This window comes from Perca fluviatilis, chromosome 8, assembly GCF_010015445.1.
Source record: "Perca fluviatilis chromosome 8, GENO_Pfluv_1.0, whole genome shotgun sequence".
NCBI lineage: Eukaryota > Metazoa > Chordata > Actinopteri > Perciformes > Percidae > Perca > Perca fluviatilis.
In genome coordinates, this window is record NC_053119.1 from 22,444,261 (window position 1) to 22,465,495 (window position 21,235).

The following is a 21,235-nucleotide window of genomic DNA, read 5'->3' on the forward strand; positions in this document are numbered from 1 at the left end:
GCACCTATGCACACAATTGACAAATATGCAGAAATACTCAAACATGGCCAGAGCACCCAGCCACCCAACCACCCACCCACCCTCACACACACACACACACACACACACACACAGAGAGTCCCTCTGTTGGATGTTGTCGTCATGACAACCAGGCTTATGTAAGTACACACACACACACACACTTTCAGTGGCGACACCTGGAAAGGACTCCTGTCATCTTGGCTATCTAATGACCAAGGCTCAGCAGGAGCAAACTCTGATCCACCTTGCCTCCCCCATTCAGTCACTCTGTCAGAAATAACTAACTGACCATTTGACAGATTCCAACAGGGGGGAGGCGATAGCAACCTCATAATGCTGTCTGCATTTTAGGTGAATAGGAAGAGCACGCTGTGAATTAAAACCAATAGGAAACACTGTGTCTGCCTGTGAAATCTAGCTCATCACGTTTTTTTCCTCCTTCTGTAATTCAATCACAGAAGGCGATCCATCACGGCAGGAGACGTGTAATTCAGGCTAATTTGGTAATTGTCCTCGACAACGCCATTACCCATGGGTCTTTTTATTTGTGCTGTCTTTAACAGAAAACAGCTGTGTTCACATTAGCTTCCATTATTAAAACACGATACCAAAGCGAGACACACAGGCTTTTACTGACTTCCGTAAGCTCCCCAAATTGATACAGAGCAGGTGCAGGCTGGAAGGTCGAGGAGAGGTAATGCAGGAGGCTTGTACTCTATACTTGTACCGACTTGTAGTACTTTCACCTGAGCCATGCATTTCACTGCTATATTGGAATGTGTTGCCTGTGTTGTTTTCGAGCCCAGAACATTGACACTGAAAATGGATGTCACACAAAAGCGGGTAGTCGCCTGGGGGGGGTTGTTGGTGGTTACCATGGTAACAGCACTGTGTGTGTGTGTGTGTGTGTGTGTGTTATCACACTGTGTAGCTCATCAGGCACAAAACACCATGCAATCTCAAAGCAGTGTGAGCAGTTTTTCTGACACTGAGTTTATGAGTTTGTATGTGTGTGAGTGTTTGTGTGGGGTCTTTTTGTTTTTGTGCGTGCAAGTGTGTGTGTGTCTGCCCATCTTACCAGGACAGAGTACTCTACATCGTCGCCCAACAGGCCCGTGTCGTTGAGGGTGTACTTGGCTTTCTTCACTCTGGCGTCAACAGGCCCTTTCTCAATCTGGTGCTTGATGGCTCGGAACAGTTTATACAAGGGCTCGCCTGCAGAGTCCTAATACACACACATGAAAAACACACACGCACACAAGCCATTTAGAAGTTGTCTCAGATGTTGTCAAGGAGGTAATTGTTGTGATTAGCAGTTTAGAAGACCGATAAATGCACATTATCAATACAGAGCACTAATGAAAGTTAAGACTCTCTTTGACTCGAGGAAATGATTAGCTAACATATTACATTTCATACATTTTAAGTGACCATAAACTCATGTTACCTTCAAAAACTGGTAAAGGCAGATAGACATCCAGTTACACAGCATCCTCTCCACCACAGTCTCTGACCTGGAAAAACACATTAGATGGACAGTTTTTAATGTCATTGTAAGAATACAATTAATAAAATTCTGAATCCATAAGCTAAGAAACCCTGAGAAATAATCACTACTTAGCCACAATAGATTTGGCTGTACACTGTCTTATGTGAGGTCATGAAAATGTTGAAATACTACTTTCTTAAGCCTGTGCATCTACAAAATGTCAACAGGGGAAAATGTCTGCACAGCTTGTCAGTAACAGGATGTTTTAATTCAAAAATCATGTCAGTGGTCACTTGACGGATAGCCCATTCTAATGTCACATATCCACTGGTGGGCCTGTTGTTGGCTGCTAGCATGCCTAATTAGATGTCTTATATACATATATAAGGGGGCTTGTGTTGGCACAATGGCCTAATCAGCATAATGAGCCTCTCCATTGGGGGATAATTAAGATGTGTACTTGCATAACAGCCGGTCACAGCGTGCCTAGGCACAGCAGACAGTTCAGATCACATAACCCCCTCCTAGCAGTGATGAGCGACTGTACTGTCAGACAAGTGGGTGCTGTCAGAGGATGATATGACCTTGACATGATAATTTCATTGGAGGAGAGGGTGAAGAACAAAGAACGCTAAAATTGGAGATTCTTTTCTGAAGGCTATTTACTTCGATCAAATTAGGCAGCTGAATGTTTACAGACGCCAATACTACACAGGAATTATGAGATGTTGCCCAGAGAGAAAACAAGGAGCAATTTATTTTATGCAATATCAGAGAAAAACATTTACCGTATTTGGCAAGATCCTAAAATACCAATTATTTTGTTATGATAATAAATTAGAATGTCATGCCAATCACAATGTTATTTAAAAATATTTTTTAAATGATGCACATCTAATTGTTCTAATGTCACAATTCTCCTATCGGCGAAAAGGGCAATTATTAGTAAAACAGAATAAAATAGAATTTGGGTCAGGTTAGCTGCACGTGATTTATAGTTCAGTTGATGAGAGCTGTTCTGATTATGATAGAGAGCTGGATAATAAAACATTACACAAATACCATTTGTTTATTAGAAATGCACATTAAAAAAAAAATAATCATGGTTCAGGATTATGCTATAAAACAACCTTCAGACAGCCAATATAATTTGACTTATGCATTCAAAAACAGTATGGAAAAGAAGAAATTCTTAGCCTCTTCCCTATTGGTCAAGAGCTATAGGATAAGAAGATGAAGGGGAACAGCAAAAGAAGAATCACACAGGATTTTGTGCTTGGAGGAAAAAAAACAGAAAGAGAAACAGAAGGAGGAGGAGAAACAGAAGGAGGAGGATTGGAATAGATCAAGCAGCAGTCTGGCTCGTGATAGTGGACTACAGTAGTCAGTGCAAAATTCAACAGAAAATATGGCAAAAGAATGAAACAGTCCACTGTCTCTTGAAGTGAATCCCAGTCCTCCTCAAATGGTTAATTATACTACTGCCAGGGTTTAGATATGGAGTGCTTCTGATTACAGAGCTGAGAAATAATGACATCTAATGATCTCAGGGCAAAAGTTGCTGCATCCCTGATAGCTGTACTTGGGAACAGTGGTTATTTGAAATAAATGCTAATGTCAGCATGCTAACATGAATGTCTGTACAAGATTTAGTGCCAATCTAACCTGTAGATGTAGAGATATTTTATCAGATAAGTGCTACTTAAACCTGCTGGTTGCGCTTAATGAAAAGTTTGGGATCACTAAAATCAGTAGGATTCATACTGAAGGGAACATGATTGTCTGTAAAAACTTTCATGGCAATCCATCCAATAGTTCTTGGCATATTTTAGTCTGGACCAAAGTGGTTGACCGACCAAAAGACCTACATTGCCATCCTCAGCAGCACAGAACTTCTTAGATATTAAACATGCCACTGTTTTGGCATTGTATCTGACTGCACCAGTATCTACGAGCAGCAGCACCGAGTTGCTCCTCACTCACCTGCGCAGCATGAGTTTAGGGTTCTTGCTGTGGACGTATTCCTCCATCAGCTCCAGCAGCAGTGTTCTCATAATGTCGGTGTAGTATTCTAGTTTCCCATGCAGAGCCACGGTCAGCAGGGAGGCAAAGTACACCTTGGCCCTGGCGTTGAAGTCATGACTGCGCTCCAGGGTACGGATAAACTACAAACACACCAACACACATACAAAGAAACAGGCAAAAGACAAGCTAAATTATCATCCTCATGAAACCCACACACACAAGCACACACATAAGCACACACACGCACGCAAATCCAACCTAATATGCTTTTAAATAATCAAAAGCCTAATGCTTGTGAAAACAATAATTATCAAGGTAAATTAAGTTCTGCCTTGTGAAATATTGTAGCTAAGAAAAGATAGCAATCATTGGAAGAGAAATTGCCCACACATATACAGTTAACACCTCAGAGGTTGTTTCTGTGCCAGCAATATTTGACTATTAGGAATCTTCACACTTCTCTGCTATATTTTTTGCTTCTCACTTCCAATACTGTACTCTGCTAACTAAGATATCACAAAGTCCTTAAATCAAATGAAGAGAGCCTTTATAATAGAGATGAAGGGCGTTACAGTGTATTGACTTTGGTTATGGCAGATTTTAAAAGCTATCATAGATGTAATTACAAGTTTACCCTTAGTAACTAAGGAAAGGGATGGTATGATTTTACCTTTTTACTATTATTAGCAAATCCTCTTAAGAAACCAAAACCAACAATGCATATATCCTGCTACATTTTAGGAGGATTGCCTGCATGCATAGCCATAGCCTGATATAACTCTAGGCTCTGTGCCATAAACCTCCATTGTGGTCCAAATACTGTTACAGCACATAAAAGAGCCATATTGCTGCATACCTCTTCATTATGATGAACAAGGCTAGTTTAATTTATTCAAAGAAAACGTCACAACTGTATTTAGATTTCTGAGTAGCTCCAAATGAGAGAGATGTCACCGCACATGCTCATGGACGTGGTTCAATGTTGACGTTGCTTTACTAACTTGATGAACTGATAGAAGTTTGTTAAAAATATAAAAAAATTAAATCATGTCAGCCTTATGTTTTATATCTATTTAATGTATGCTATAATGTATGTTAAACTTAAATTGATAAATGTTTCAAGAAAACAATGTATTTTAAAGAACAAGACAAAATGTGTACAGCCATGCTAGCTGCTAGTTGTCCTGGCACAGCAATGCTTTGAGCTAAATGCTAAAGTCACAATGACAATGCTAACATCCTGATGTTTAGCGGGTACTGTATGCAATATTTTTTTTCCTAGAATGACAAAGGCATAAGCCACTCTACTCTGCCTCTGATTGGCTTACCCTGGTATTCTTACCCTTACCAACCTCACTTCCCATGCCTTAACCTAACCAACCCAACCAACAAAGGCAACGAGTACTAGCCAATCGGAGGCAGAGTAGGGCGGGACATGACTTTGCCATCCTAGGAAACTAAATTCGACATACTGTACATTAATGTTCCCCATTTAGTTAAGCGTGTTAGTATGCTAGCATTGGCTAATTAGCACTAAACACAAAGTACAGCTGAGGCTGATGGTGTTGCAGGTATTTGGTCATAAACCAAAATACTGAACAAATGTTTCAACCTAATTATGGCTATATGTTAGGGGATCATCAAAGTTATTACAAATTATCCTGTGGGGGACATAAATGTCACCACATTTCATCTAATAGATATTTCACTCAGAAGCATGCAAAAACTGATCACTCGCATTGTGAAGCTCTAATGTTCAACACCTTTCCAACGCTGCTGTAAACTCTGTGTATGCAGATAGTATCAGTCTGTGACCACAGCTGATTCACTCATGTGCAGTATAATTACATTAATGAGGAAGGTCTTTGAGTTCAGGAGGTTGGAGAACTGGTTGAGCGCCTGAGTCACTGTGGCCCGTCGAGCTTCTGGGATGTTGAGCTTTCCTGTGATCATCACATCATTGGCACCGTCTTTCGAGGGCAGGAAGAAGACACGGTCGGTGTAGGTTTTATAGTCCAGGAATGGGATTCGTCCCTCGCTCAGTTCGTTAGTGTGGTCCTCCATCTCGATCATCAAGTCTGCGAGATCAAAACAATAAAAAAAAAAAGTTCGTTCCTTTTTGATAAGCAGCTTTTCTTATTTTTGTACTGCTCCTCTGTGTCGAACATTATGTTATGAGAGGCAGAGAAGGGAGAGCTTTGCCTGGAAAATAATTTCAGCTGTGAAAGATTGTTTTCTATTACAGTTACTGCAAAACTGCTCCTCGTAATAGATGATAACATGATGTTAAGCAGGATAATTTATTTAATTCACTGCAGTACAATACATCAAAGAAATGTAATTTAGAGCTATGAAGCGCTTCATTACTTTATAGCTTCTTAGAAACATTGATCCTTTGAGGGTGATCAGCGATATTGCTGAGGTTTTGCACAGCTGCACTGTTTGTACCTGTGAATTCTTTCTTGCAGCGATCCCGTACGCTCTCTTCCAGATTCTCAAGCTGATGTTTTACCTTCTCGTACTCCCTCTCTGCCTGTTGACTCTTTCTCCTGAACAGATTAAACACAAACAACACATGCGTCATGAAAACAAAGTTTGGGAAAGGAAAGTTTTTTATCTTCTGAAATAATTTCCAGTCTAATTGCTGATCAAGACTCTGGTTTGAGTTGGCACAATTGGTAAATACCTTGGCCAGAGTCTCACAAAAATACCCCGTTAGTGCCGGTATGACTCGGTCACTGCAGATTTGTTGTTCCTGATGTATACGTTTTATGAATATTTAGCACAAAGTGAGAAAGTTTAACTGATCCATCATCGCCTGTGTTTTTTGGAGAACCTCTAGGATGCATATCCTGAACTGGTCAAATTAAACGCAGTATTTATGAGGAGGATAAGCTATAGTGTTTTGTAAATAGGCCTTGAAGGTATTTTTTTTTTTGCTTCTTATTATTAGTTGTTTCTATAATATGTTATGTATTTTTATATTTACTGTTTTCCTTCATTGTCTCTTTGATGTGTTATTTACTTATGTTATTATATTTTAATAAATGTCCCTTACGTTTTCTACTTGAACGGCCACGACGGTCATTTTGACCGTTTTGAAATTTATATGTGTACTAACTTTGCTGAATAAAAAAACACAATCCTGCTGCTGCCTGACTTTTCCTAAAAGAGTCTGTATTTTAATTTAAAACTGTTTTTACATACACTACATAAAAGGCAAAGAAAAAAATCGCGGTATTGTTTTTAATCTTTCGCGCGGTTGAAGATGCATCTTGGTTGCTTAGTAACTACCATAGTCTCTGTCAGAGAAACGTAACTAGCGGTCTCGAGTAACAAGTGTGGGCATCACCGATGGGGTGAAGGCAAAGCCAGAGTCGGTAACGTAGGCTACGGCGTGGATGGACTCGGTTCTGAATCAGAATGCAAACACCGGGCGCTTGCTCTGTGAAAGGCGCGGTACACGTAGAGGGCCGGTGGCTGTCTACGTGTTCATATAACTTTATACATCCTCAAGCTGGCTGGAATCATTGTATACATCCTCTCCAAGGAGTGCACCAGCTGTGAAATTGTCCGGAGGAAGTTCATGCAGCAACTGGCAGAGGAGCTGAGAGCGGAGTTTATGGAGGAAAAAAGGGAAGCGCTGTGCACCACAGCAGACACAAAAACAGAGGCAGTGCCAGGTTAGGTTATAGCTAAATGTTCAAATAAGATACTTTTAATTGTTATTAGGCTGTTATGAGTTGAGGTTGAATGAATTTCCACACAATATTTTTCGGGATATGAATGTATGAAATAATTACGGTTTACTATACCATGATATGAATTATTGAAACACGTATTACTACTCAAATGTATAATTAAACTCGTTAAAATGTACATTTTGGTGTTATTACGTTTTTCTAAAGATATCCTAACACAATACATAATACAATATCGCAATTAGGTTTATCATGAGAGATTATAGATTTTGGAATCTGGCGGTCAAAATGACCGCTCACGGCAGTTCTAGTAGTTACGGAATTCCGGCACTTCTAGTGTTAATGGAGCGTCCCATATAAGCTTTTCACACGTTTGTACTTGTCTATTTGTATTTCTGTTCTGTTATTTGAGTTTATAACAGTTTGTTGTAAAACTGGGAGTTACACGTCTCAGACATCTATTGACCCTGAACATAAGTAACATCCCCTTCAACAAACGTGCAAGCTCAGTGTTTGGCACTTCAATACTTTTTTACATATTGGGTTTTAACAAGGCCAGAAGAAAAGGAAAAGTATTTCAAAGAAAATGCATCTTTGCAATTATTGTTATTATTTGTACACGAATTGCAGAGGGGATCTGTGGGATAAGTGGGTAAAGCCAATTTCGACAAAACACAAGGATAAAGGGTTCACATGGAAAAAGGCTGGGCCTGGGAACTACTGGCATTAAATATATAAAATATTGCAGATTTGTAAGTTTAATTTTACCTGAGTGATGTTTTTTGCTAAACAAACTCCAAAATTGCTTTTCTTGCAAGAAGGTATTTAAAAACAGTGTAAAAGAATAACCGTTAAAAAGGCCTAAAATTAGTATTATGTGATATTTAACTGTGAGGTCAAGAGGTTTCAACAGCTTCTCTAATCTAAAAATACAATTAGAAGTAGTTAAAACATTTTTTTTACAGTGTACAATATGTGACGTTAACCTAAAATAACTTCACTTACCTGTAGCAGTAGACAGAGATAGCGATGATGAGCAACATGGGCACAATGACAGCAGGGATGATGATGTAGAGTGATAAATCATTCTTCTTCTCGTACTGTACCGAGTCCACCACCCACTCCCCTTTCCCAAACTTGATCTGTGAATAAACACAAAGAGAGAGGGAACCTTATTATTTGTACAAGCTCTTGACATTTTAGCCAGAGATTTATTCAGGTAGGTGTCGATGGTAAAGAATTGACAGCGTTGAAGAGGAAACTGGGACAGAGGCGAATCTACATAATTGCCTACAGTTCTGCTAATACCTTTCAGTATTTCTAAAGTGCTGGGGCTATGTGCAAGTTGGTGGGCCAGAATGAACGAATGTGTATTAAGTTCGACACTTTATAATCAAGCTTTTTCTATGTAGGTATTCTGTACCTATTATAGTCTATCTATTCGCTGAAAATGGCAAGTTTTGGGACCGATTGGCGGGGATTTGCTATGGACAAAATACACACGGTGGTACACTGGCAAGACCAAATTACATTAAACCATGTATCCAGCTAATTTAAATAGCTCAAGTTACTGTATTGTGTCAACCGTTAACTTCTTTCAATATTGTATGTGGCGTTTTTCTTTTGCGGGGTGCAAATGATCCACTAAAACAAATTCCTTCCGAGACCAATTTGCAGATCCACCGTTGCGGTGTCTGGAGCTTAGCGCCGACCAAGATGATTGTGATTGGTGTAAAGAAGTGCAAACAACCCAGACCATTTTTTTGTCGTATCCAGGAGTTTATGTGTGGAGGGGCCAGACCTTACTCCACAGTGCTGTGGAAATAGGTCTGGCAAGTGAGACTACAGAAATTAAACACTAGCTCACTTAGAGGAAATTACCCAGAGGAGAGGTTACAGAATTCATCACAATTGTGGCTAAGCTATAATGAAATGTAATTATAAAAGGGCCTGTAGCTACATGAAAAAATGTGGTCCCCAGATATACAAAAGACACGTCTAGAGAAGTACTGTAAAGATTCAAGATGCATCATTTGAGAAGTCCTGGAATCCCTTCCTGTCATATGTCAATAGCACAAGATGTTTAATCTCTGTGCACTAAGTACTGCAATGAGTTGAGCCTGTGAGTGGGTTTTCTTTATTAGGGCCCGAGCACGAAAGTGCAAGGCCCCAACGGTGCCTTGCACTGAAAGTGCGAAGGAACCTATTGTTTTTCGTCAGATTATTATTATTTTTCCGAGTCCTTTGTTGCATTTTTGAGGGGGTTAGTATGCACGAAAACTCACAAAAATTTGCACACATGTCACAACTGGTGAAAATTGCAAAATATTGTAGTAATTGGGCTCGGGCGTTACCAGGGGGCTCCATAGCGCCCCCTAACGTGCGCATTAATTACGACAAAAGTAATAAGTTAATATACCAACTTTTGAGGGAACATAGGTCTCATCTTGAACTCCATCGTGCTATTTTTAGAAAAAATTACAAAATTCTAAAATTTCTGAAATATTGGTTTTTGTGAAAAAATCTTCATTTTATAAACACATGTTTGAGGACTTTAGGATGCACGAAAACTCTCAAACTTTTGCAGCCATTTGCAGAATATTAAAATCTTTCATCTGAATACACATTTAGGCTTGGGAGTGGTACGGTTGCTCTATAGCGCCCCCTAATTGGATTTAGCACTTGGGCACATTTTTGACGGCCTCAATAAATACGAAAACTCACAAAAATCGGCGCACACATAAACACCTGGGAGCTTTGCATGACTGTGCAGCTATTTTGATAGTTGAAAAAATGCGCAAGTTATAGCAACTTCCTGTCTAAACAGGAAGTTGCCTTATCGTGGCAACAATTATTTGCATTGCCCCGAAACTTGACAAGGTTGTTCCTCATGGCCGGTTTAGCATCTGTGCCAAAGTTGGTGGCAATCGGCCATTAGATGGCGCTGTTTTAATTTTTTTTTATTAATCAGCAAAATATTGATATATGGGAAGCCTATTTTGTCTAACTACTCCTGGGACGTGAGTCCCAGGAGTAGTTTCGGCACGAAAACTTGCAAGTAGACACGGAGGACCTTCATGAAAAAAACTTATCAAAAGAATATTGATAGCTAACACAGTGCACAAGTTAAGGAGGACCAACTTCCTGTAGGTGTGTGTGGAAACAGAAACGGTTGTATCTTGTCAACGGCTATTCCAATGGACACAAAACTTAGTGCAATTGGTCCTCATGTGCTACTGAGGCTGTGTGCCAAATATGGTGATAATTGGCCTTTAGATGGCGCTGTTGTCATTTTTTTAATTAATTTAGCAAATTTGCTTTATGTGAAACCTACTTTTTTTAACTCCTCCTAGAGCATGAGTCCCATCTGCACAAAAATGTACACATACACTCAGTGGACCCACGTGACAAAGAGTTATCAAAAGAGTTTTGATAGCTAACACAAGGCGCAAGTTACAGAGCACCAACTTCCTGTAGGGGGCTGTCGAAACAGGAAGTTGTGTATCTTACCAAGATTTATTCCGATTGACACTAAACATGACACAGATGTTCCGCATAGGGGCATGAGCATCCATGCCAAAGTTATAGTGAATCAGCCATTAGATGGCGCTGTTAGAATTTATTTTGTAATTAGCCACATCACGATATATGGGAAACCTAATTTGTCTAACTCCTCCTGGGCCGTGAGTCCAATCTGCACGAAAACTTGGATATGGACTCGGTGGACTATTGTGACTAAAAGTTATCAAAATAATTCTGATAGCTAACACAATGCGCAAGTTACAGAGGACCAACTTCCTGTAGGGGGCTGTCGAAACAGGAAGTTGCATACCTTACCAAGATTTACTCCGATTGACACCAAACATGACACAGTTTTTCCGAATAGGGGCATGAGCATCCATGCCAAATTCAGAGTGAATCGGCCATTAGATGGCACTGTGAGAATTTCTTTTATTAATTATTCACATTGCGATATATGGGAAACATACTTGGTCTAACTCCTCCTAGGCCGTGAGTCCAATCTGCACGAAAACTTGGATATAGACTCGGTGGACCCTCGTGACTAAAAGAATTTTGATAGCTAACACGATGCGCAAGTTATGGAGGAACAACTTCCTGTAGGTGGGTTTCGAAACATGAACGATTGTATCTTGGCAAAAGTTATTCCGATTTACATGAAACTTAGAATGTGTGGTCTACATGTGATGTTGCATTTGCCAGTACCCCCCAGGGCAAGAAGCGAGGGCCCGTCATCGCTGCTTGCAGCTTTAATTTTTTATTTTTCTTCTTATTATTATTATTATTATGGATTTATTTTTAATTGGTGTGTATGTATACATGTGTGTATATATGTGTATGCATGTATATATATTTATGATCTGCCAACTTAGATGGTAGTTTTTTTTTTTATCCCATTTCTCTATTTATTAATTTATTTACTTTTAGTATTATGTATTTTATCTATTCTTTTATACATTTATTTACTTGTTTATTAATTTCTCCTTTTGCTCTCTTCCTCTATTTACCCATCATTTTGTTTGTTTTTCTTTACTTTTCAACTATATGTCCCCATCTGTCGGGGCTAGGTGCCGGTGGGAGGGGGGGGTGGGGGTTTGTTATCTGTCCTGTGATATGTTGAATTTACATCTGCAATTACTATTGTATGGAACAGTATTGTTTGCCTGTTTGTTTTATAACTATGTAAAATCTAATAAACAGATTGTTAAAAAAAAAAAAAAAAGTTTAATGATGCATGCCTGCTCTCATCTGCAAGTCTGTGTATGTTTGTATAAGTACATTAACTCATGCAATGCACTTAAGTACAAATTTGAAGTACTCCTACTTGAGTATTTTCTTATCATGCCACTTTATACTCCATATATGCCACTTTTATTAAATATTCTACTACATTTAGAGAGAAATACTGTTCTTTTTACTCCGCTAGAGTTATCAGCTTTGGTTACTAGTTACTTTACAAAATAAAGATTTTTGCATACAAAACATATTAAGAACTTATAAAATATGATGCTTTATTATAAATTAACAGTATAAACAAGTAGCGCTGGAACAATAAGTCGACTGACAGACAATTAATTTGCAACTAATATTCAGTCAAGTAACTTTCTAGGTAAAAAAAGGAAAACATTTCATGTTTTCAGCTTCGCAAATATGAGGATTTGCTGCTTTTCCTCTTAATTCAAATTTATTTTTAATCATTTTGAGGTTTAGACTACTGGTTGGACAAAATAAGTTTTTTTAAGGTGTCACTTTGGGCTCTGTGTAAATGTAATCTTTAAATACCAAGCAATCAATTAAACGAGAAACAATCAGAGTATTTTTTACAGTGTTGTTTTGGTAATTTTACAGAATAATCTGCATATTTCCTCCACCACTGTGTGTCTGCCTGACTTTGTCTCATCTGACCGTTAAGTCCAGCAGCTCGGGCCGGGTGTCTCGGCGGTGCCGCCTGGAGCGAGCGCTGGGCATGGTGGAAGGTGGGTCCAGAAACAGCTTGTCATCCTGAAGCGTGTTGACCAGACAGGGAACATCACCCACAAATGCTTGAGCCTCTTTGGCCGTCATGGCTTTGGAGAATCCTCGACCCTGCAGGGGAAGATAGACTGTAATGCTCAAAATGTCGTGACTGAATTACATGGAAGAGAAATTAATTACTGCATTGATACACCATCAAGTAGACACATCATATTTCCATTAGTATTGGATGGAAAGTTTATAACCGCTCTACACTGTTTTCCACTATAAGTGCCAAAAGTAATTAGAAAGATTAAGATTGTATTCATTATAAGTCATTTCTTGTCACTGTAGGCACAGCTGCAGTCAATCCCACAGTTCTGGCATTGCAATATACACTTTGAGATTCTGCAGCACACGTCTGTATCTACAGACATGCTTTCAATTAGTCTAATACAGTCTGCAATATAAAAAAGGGGGAAGTTATATTAAGTTAACACATTTCCTGACTAATTTACCTAAGGAGTGTCTGCACAAAGAAACTTTAAAAAGGGAACACTATGGAACATCGAAACTGACATAAAGAAGCAGTAAGCTATAAGACAAATCTACTGCTGATGAATCAATAATACAATTAACTGATTAGTCTACTGATACGGAATGTGATCTGTACCAGTATCTATCAAACAAAATTGCCCAACATTCCCTTTTTCCAGCTTCTCAATTGTGATGATTGGCTGCTTTTCTTTGTCTTATGTGATAGAAAACTGAATATCTTCAGAACTTTTTGATAGACACAACACATTAACTCTAAATTTTCCCTTAAACTCCTCCTTGGTCAATTAAAACCTCCAATCATGTGATGTGAAGAAATAAAAACCTAAAGGTTCTCTTCTATTTTTAAAGAAATATTTGGTTTTTGCACAAACTCAAACATTTAGTTCCAATATTGGAAACATGGCATGCTGAACATTGTTTATAAACTAATTTAAATTAAAAACAAAGCTATGTTTGCTTGGCTCATTCATGGATTGTTGTATTTTAAGATTTTTTCCAAGTCCGGAAGACGTAAAATGATCCAGTAATTCACAGAAACCTTTGCAGAAAAGAAGTAAAAAGTCAGAATATTGCCAAACTCTGGCACAATTCAGCTCCCCCAAGTTGTACTGTAGATGTAGTAAAGTTTTATAATTACCATTTTTTTAGTACATTTGTACTAAAGTACATTTGTGTGTATCTGACCTTTTACTTTCTTTTAAATGTATTTTTTCATGCACGAATGGAAATGTTTATGTATCTAACATAAAAAATGTATCTTGCAATTACACTGTAAATTGAGCATCATTTGTTTTTCATTAAAACAAATATTTACAAAGTAAAAGGGTGAAAATGTGGTGCAGTAACTGCAATTCAGCATTTTTTCCATTTTTATCCTCAAGCCAGATAATAACACCATTTGTCTTAATTCCTTTACACAAAGAGGCTGACTTCTTTGTGCAGCACTGAAAAGGACTTGGGGTCTCATTTATAAAACTATGCGTAGGATCCTTACTAAAAGTGTACGTACGCCCAAAAGCCAAAAAAAGCATGCAAGCAATGTTCCCTTTATAAATCACAGATCACCCACAAGTGTGCGTACGTGAATCAGCCTCTTATCCCGCCCTGTACACGCCCATTTTCAACCATAAATGGTCAATGCAAAGCACCTCATGAATGCTGATAAGTTTGTTAATGACCCTGGCAGTTGTTCTTTCGTTAGCCGAATCATGACGACTGGCATTATTTCAGCCTGTTCTTGCACAGTGTAAGGAAACCTGATCTATAGACTACCTATATTAATAATACCATCCAAAACGGCAGGCATTACGGCACTCGGGGACAGCTTCGATATACCAGACCTATGATAAGATTTAATAGAACTATATATTATATCCAAACAAGCCTTAGTGATAAAGTTGAAGATTATAATATTTATATAAAACACTTAGCGGTCTGCCATTTCCCTCAGGAAATAGCCAGTTGCACTTAATAGTGGCGAGGACCTGTATTTGGACCCAATTCAGTACATAGATCCAAGAGCACAGCTTTAAGCAATTTAAATCGGCATATTAGCAAGTCATTGTTGTGGTCCCTGAAGTGTTTTTCTCTCCTGATTCTTCCATTGGCGTAGTCCTCCTGCAGGGCCAGCAGTGCCATCATGCAGTATTACGCACGGGGGTCACCGCAAAATGTATGTTTACAACTATTTGGGATTGTTAACACCTTGCAAAAATCACAGCATCAACTGGTGGTTTCTCTCACGTCGAGATACAATTTGAAGACGAAAGTGTAAAAGGCAAACACACTTTTCTTCATGCAGGTTTTGTCACAAACAGTATTAAAGTTTGGACCGATAACGAGGACTTTGACATTTGATGATATATGCAAGACAGATATTTAGTTATTTATACTGTGTTCTCCTGTTATCTAATGCTAGGGTATTTGATGCTATCCTGTATTCCATGGAGTCGGGCCATCTCCTCCTCCTGCGCTCCGTAGCGGATAATGTGACGGTGAGAGAGCGCCGATTAAATTTTAAGAACGAATTTTGATTTAAGATTTGAGTTAGATTTTACAAGGTATTTATGGAACAATTATCACTCAGTACAAATAACACTGCTGGATTTAATCTTCATGATAACGTGGATGAGATGGAGTGAAAAAATGTGCGTGAGACATCAATACTTGAAAATATTGTGGGAATAAGAGTAATCATTATTCCCAAAACATATTAAGAACTTAATATGTGAGAGCAGCCAGCACTCACAGTGACGATGATGATGCTGGCCTCAGTGATGACCTTCTTGGTCAGCTTGTCGAAGCTGGGGTTAGGTTGGTAGTCGAAGGGCTTCAGTTCCTTCTCCCAGTTGTCAAGCTGGATGTAGGTTTTAAAGGGCTGGTTCAGGGAACTGTTTACCGTTGGAGACAAAAACTGGATGACTGTGTCGTTCTTCTCGTGGGCTTCCTGAATGTATCGGAGGGAGAGTAAAATGTCATAACTGGACATATACAATACAAGACGTATGTTGACACGTAACACACAGAAGCAAAAGATGACATGAAGGTGAGTATAACAGTATTTAACATATGAAATATGGGGAGAAAGAAAATCAAACAGTGTTGAGGCCTTTTTTCAAAGAGACAGTGAATTAATGTTAGTGTTTGGGGGGTTGGATGGTGGGAGAAAAAAACCTGGGCTAGTACAATGGGGAAGGTAAAATGATGCGTCTCTTTTCAGTCACTCTTTTAAAATCTCAATCTGCCATCATAGAATAGCAGCCTCTGATGAATCACAACTCACACTGAGAATACTGTGTGTGACAGCTAGAACCTACAGTCCTACACAGAGTTTAAAATTTCCAAGGAAAAGGCAAAAGTCATAGGCTACATCAGATAATGCTTTGAAAAAGTCACGCAGACCTACAGTAAATCTTGAGACTGGTTGTATTTATTTTTTTCCCATTTAATTCAAAAGTAAACTTGTCCCGTTACATTTCTTTAAACTGTAAACCTACAGTAGTTTTGTGCACTACCTGTCCCTTCTGACCATATGTGTTTGAAGGAATGTTTCAACATTTTGGGAAATGGCAGAGAAGATTTATACTACTCTGATATCTGCCTGATAAACAAGAAGCTACAGCCAGCAGCCGGTTAGCTTAGCACAAAAGCTGGAAACGGGGAAACCGCTAGTCTGGCTCTGTCCAAAGGTAACAAAATGCTGGTAGGCCGTTATAAACCAAAATATTGAACAAATTAGACATTTTGTTTATAATTACAAACAAGAGTTAGAGGGTCTTTAATACTGTAGCAAAGAAAAACATCACTGTTTTGAGCCGCTAACCTGACCCACAATGTAATCAACATGCTTTCACCATAAGCCAACAGCCACAAATTTGGGTCTAGTTCAGTGGATAGACTTAAACCAAGAGAAGCTTATGAAGTTGACCAGCCAAGGCTTTTGAGATAACACTTTACATCCGCTGCTAGGATGTGGCAGCCAGGAGTATTTTTAAATCTCCCCTGTACCCCGGGTAGCAGGGGACCAGGGTCTTGGCCAGGAGTGAAGTGGTGAAGAGTGGCATATTCACATAATCTTCTGCAACCTTAATGCCGGAAATTTAGCCCTTTAAATGAAATGAACAAAATTGCTACTGCTTAACACTGCCCAGTACACTGGAGGGCATGCCGCGGCACGCTGTGTGCAGCTCCTTCAAGTTCCCTGGCAGAGTCAATCCTACTTGATTAAGCTGGACGAGGAACTTATAACTTGGCAAGGGTGAAACAGTGGCGCTAATATCTGCAATCTTTCAGGTTTTAAGGATTTATGGCCTAAGAAGTGAGAGGAAGTAATACCGCCTTATGGACTCTCTCTGATCAGTGGAAGCATGGAGGACTGTGTTTGTTTGTGAGTATTCATGCTTGACAGAGTTTGAATGAATCACCACAGTAGTCGTGGGCTCATTATATGAGGTGAAATCGATGAACAGTGCTCTTAATGTGAGGGGGGGAATGGAAAAGTGGAAATTCTCTAAGACAAAGAATTATAGGAAAACAGGAAGAGTGAACTAAACAATGTTAAATAATGTCTTTTAGAGGATAATCAACAGGCTGATGGGAAGACGGCAAGGAAGATATTGATAAATAATGGGGGGGGGGGATGGAAGACACACGCACCTCAAAAGCTTCTAAGTTATCTCCATGGACCTTCAGGACTGCAGTCTGGATTAGGTTAAAGCCAGAGCCGGTCACCACAATGTTTCTCCCTCTAACACACACACACACACACACACACACACACACACACACACACACACACACACACACACACACACACACACACACACACACACACACACACACACACACACACACACACACACACACACACACACACACACACACGAGTATATATGAGTATACCCCCAGTGACACAAAGACAAGCTCATGGCTAGAGTTACAGGAAGACAGACACACTTCTTAAATTGCACCTTGGGTAATGTTTTTTCACTGAAGATGAAAACAAATTAGTTTAGCCTGGGAGCAGCGTATCTGTTGTTCCAGTCTGCGTGCCTAATCACACACGCCCTAGTGCTTTCAATTGCACAGAAAAAAGCAAGGTATCCGTCTAATGCATCAATTTTTCGAGATCATCAAGACATTTGGTACAACATCAAAGACTAGCATTTTGTATCCCCTTCAGCAAATCAGACGCAAGTATGGGAAATATTCTGCACACATACACAAACAACAGGCAGACTCAGCAACTGTTGGAGGACAAATCATACTTTAAAAAAACTAAAAAGGTTCTTGGCATTAATAACCTTTACCAAGGTTTCCGATGATAGAAGCTTGCAGGGCTGCCTTTCTAAGTGTTCAATATTCCATAACGGCTCTTTTCTATACAACCTTGTCATCAATGTCAAGATAGCTGCTTTTCCTTTTTTTTTGTGGCTTATCTACTTTAAAAACAAATGCACAGTGCGAGGTATTTCAAAGGGAATTTACATTTTTGTTGTTGTACTTTTTTGGACTATTACTGTAAATGAAAATTTTCCCACCATTGCTGTTGTAGAGATTTGGGAAAATGCCGACTCAGGGAGTACAAGATTCCTACAGCTTTCCAAACAATACTAACAGTGTACTCATGCTAATGGTGCACAGTGGTGCTTTGAGCTAAATGCTAATGTCAGCATGCTAATATGGTCACAATGACAACGCTAACATGCTGATGATAAGCAGGTGTAATGTTTACCATGTTCACAATCATAATTTAGGGTGTCAGCATGCTAATTAGCAATAAACACAAATTACAGCTGAGGCTGATGGGAAAGACATTCATGTTGCAGGTAATTTGTCATAAAGTGAAGTATTGGACAAAGAGAATTATTGACCTGATGATGGCGCTAGATGAAAAGTCAGGGCAACATGAATTTGTATACTAATTTTCATGACAATCCACCCAATAGTCATTGAGACATTTGACTCAAAACTGCCAAATAACAACCTCAAGGTGGCACAAGAGTAAAAGTCAAGGAATCATCATAGTTAATGGGATTCATCTCCTTAGAACCATGGATATGGATTTATTTGTTGGACCGGCCAACATTGCCATCCTTAGAGCCACACCAATAGCTTGGCTAAAAACTTAAATCTAACAGAGAGCATTTTAAACACTTGTGTTTGAGTTCACCTGAAAATACAAAAATAAGGCAGTCCCTTCCTAATCTCTATAGCTGTTGTGGCAAACTTCCCAAATCTCTACAAAGGTGACAGGTAAAACGTGATATGAAAAGGGACAAAAACATGAAAATAACACCCACCAAATACCACAATTTCCCCTGAATTTTCATTCAACACCATATGCTTCCAAGTATGGGGAAAGCAATATTACAAACACTTTGATTCAAGGTAAAATGCTAGTGCGCTGCTACTTTATACTGACCAGACAAAGCTTTCTTTGGGGTGGTGGTCCAGCATGATGGGATTTTCCAAGAATTGGAAGGCACTTGGGATGGTTGTTGTGGTACTCTTTCCATATCTCACTGTGATGGTGAGAGGGTCGGAGGGCACCTTATCTGTTCCGTATTCCCCTGTCCTGCAGGTGATCTCTTCTCCGAATTGCTCCCTGCAAAGACAAGGACATAACACTAACTGGCTGCAGGAGTGGGGATCGCACAAGGTCCCTGTGCAGTGGAAGCCAACATGGCAGCAGCTTGACAGCTTGTTAAATCCTGGCTTTGCTGCTCCTCTAGCTCGTTATTTTAACGTTACCTCTGCCTAAAATGTCACCATGGACTGGGTTTGACAGAACACTGGTGCTCACAATAGCGAAGGCAAATGGTAAGAGAAAAAGAATCCTGCTTATGACACCAAAGTTAAGGTCAATTCCATTTTTGCCTCAGGAATGTAAAAAAAAGAAATCAATTGATGGGCTTCAAAGTGTGCATACTGTAGAATTTGCATAAAATACAATGTCTGTATAACAAGTAGCACTTATCAACTGACGAGACTGAATTGAAAGAGAATTGGGCTTTGGCGTGAATGACAATAAGGAAAGAAGTGCTTACACAGTGCAATCCACCCCTCCGATGGTAATCTGGACATCATCCATACTGCCTGTGTTCAGAAATGTTCCAGAAATTGTAATGAGGGTGCCCCCAGCTTTCGGACCTCTTGAGGGTTTCACCATCTCTGGAATTGGGTCCTGGTGAGGGGGGAGGCAGGGTTGCAAGATACATATGAATACGTACTCATCTTTCCCCTGCAAGGATTTATATGCACACACAAGCTCCAACCCACAGGCTCGCTCTCACACACAAGAACAACACACACAATGCTATGTCACATACACACATTTCCTCTCACCCTCCTTGATCTCCAACTCTCCATTAGAAACGTACACACACACACACACACACACACACACACACACACACACACACACACACACACACACACACACACACACACACACACACACACACACACACACACACACACACACACACACACACACACCACATCTGCCTCAATTTGCTTAGCAAACAGTTAGGTGGAGCACTCCCTTGTGGGGAAGTTTTAGCGGAGCCAGAGATATGAAAAGCCAGTTTAATACTTTAACAGGCTACAGTGTAGCTATTTGCAAGAAAAGGGGGGCTACTACACAGCATCTGGTTAAAAAGGAATGCATACACATTCTGGCTTATCGTACAGTAAATTACCATTGTAATGAGACAGCATCTAGGTGCTTAATTTACCAATACATTAGGATGTTGTATTTGTACATTCCACATAAATGACATGCCCTTGGAATGTTCTGATAAGGGGCTCTCTGCAGTTAGGAAATGGAAACATAATAGAGACCATAAAACATAAAACTTGCAATTTGCATACGTTCATTTTTTGGGTCAAAAGTTGTACGCCTCCATACTGAGTGTGCAGCTAAGGAGAGAGAGAGAGAGAGAGAGAGAGAGAGAGAGAGAGAGAGAGAGAGAGAGAGAGAGAGAGAGGGAGAGAGAGAGAGAGTACAGTATGTGTGTAAGGGAGAGTATTTACCCTGTAGGTGAAGACAATGGAGGAGGATCCTCTCTTTCCCCCCTTCACCTCCACCTCCACCTGGCCCCAGGTGTTCTTGGGGTCAACAGGGCCAATCTCACACACCACGCTGGACAGGAACACGGAAGGAAAAGTGAGAAAATATTTAAGACTAGGGCTGCAACTACCAATTATTTAAATTTTCAATTAGTCTTCTGATTAAATTTATTCTATAAAATGTCAAACAATTATGAAAAAGGCCCAACACAATATCCTGGAAACCCTACGGTGAAGTCTGGGTACAGAGAATCTTTGACATGTTGTTGATACGTTTTTTGTTGATGAACTAAGCGATGAACTGACTCATATTAACTCTATGCAAGACCTGTATTGCAGATTAATGATCAACCAGGTTTGTAAAAGCGCTTGTGAAAATGGGATCAGCATTTCTTAA

The 21,235-nt window shown here is 39.5% G+C and overlaps 1 protein-coding gene across 3 annotated transcripts in view; it reads right to left on the reverse strand.

Moving 5' to 3' along the window:
* plxnb2b (plexin b2b) overlaps nt 1-21,235 on the reverse strand; it is a 123,056-nt gene that overhangs the window by 12,424 nt on the left and 89,397 nt on the right. For all 3 annotated transcript variants that reach the window (XM_039807941.1, XM_039807940.1, XM_039807942.1), the window contains 12 exons: nt 20,803-20,911; nt 19,815-19,951; nt 19,190-19,372; nt 17,422-17,515; nt 15,515-15,712; nt 12,661-12,840; nt 8,242-8,378; nt 5,984-6,084; nt 5,384-5,613; nt 3,494-3,675; nt 1,469-1,535; nt 1,100-1,246 (listed from right to left, as the gene is read on the reverse strand). In XM_039807941.1, coding sequence (XP_039663875.1) covers nt 1,100-1,246; nt 1,469-1,535; nt 3,494-3,675; nt 5,384-5,613; nt 5,984-6,084; nt 8,242-8,378; nt 12,661-12,840; nt 15,515-15,712; nt 17,422-17,515; nt 19,190-19,372; nt 19,815-19,951; nt 20,803-20,911 — 1,765 coding nt within the window. The remainder of the gene's footprint in view (nt 1-1,099; nt 1,247-1,468; nt 1,536-3,493; nt 3,676-5,383; nt 5,614-5,983; nt 6,085-8,241; nt 8,379-12,660; nt 12,841-15,514; nt 15,713-17,421; nt 17,516-19,189; nt 19,373-19,814; nt 19,952-20,802; nt 20,912-21,235) is intronic.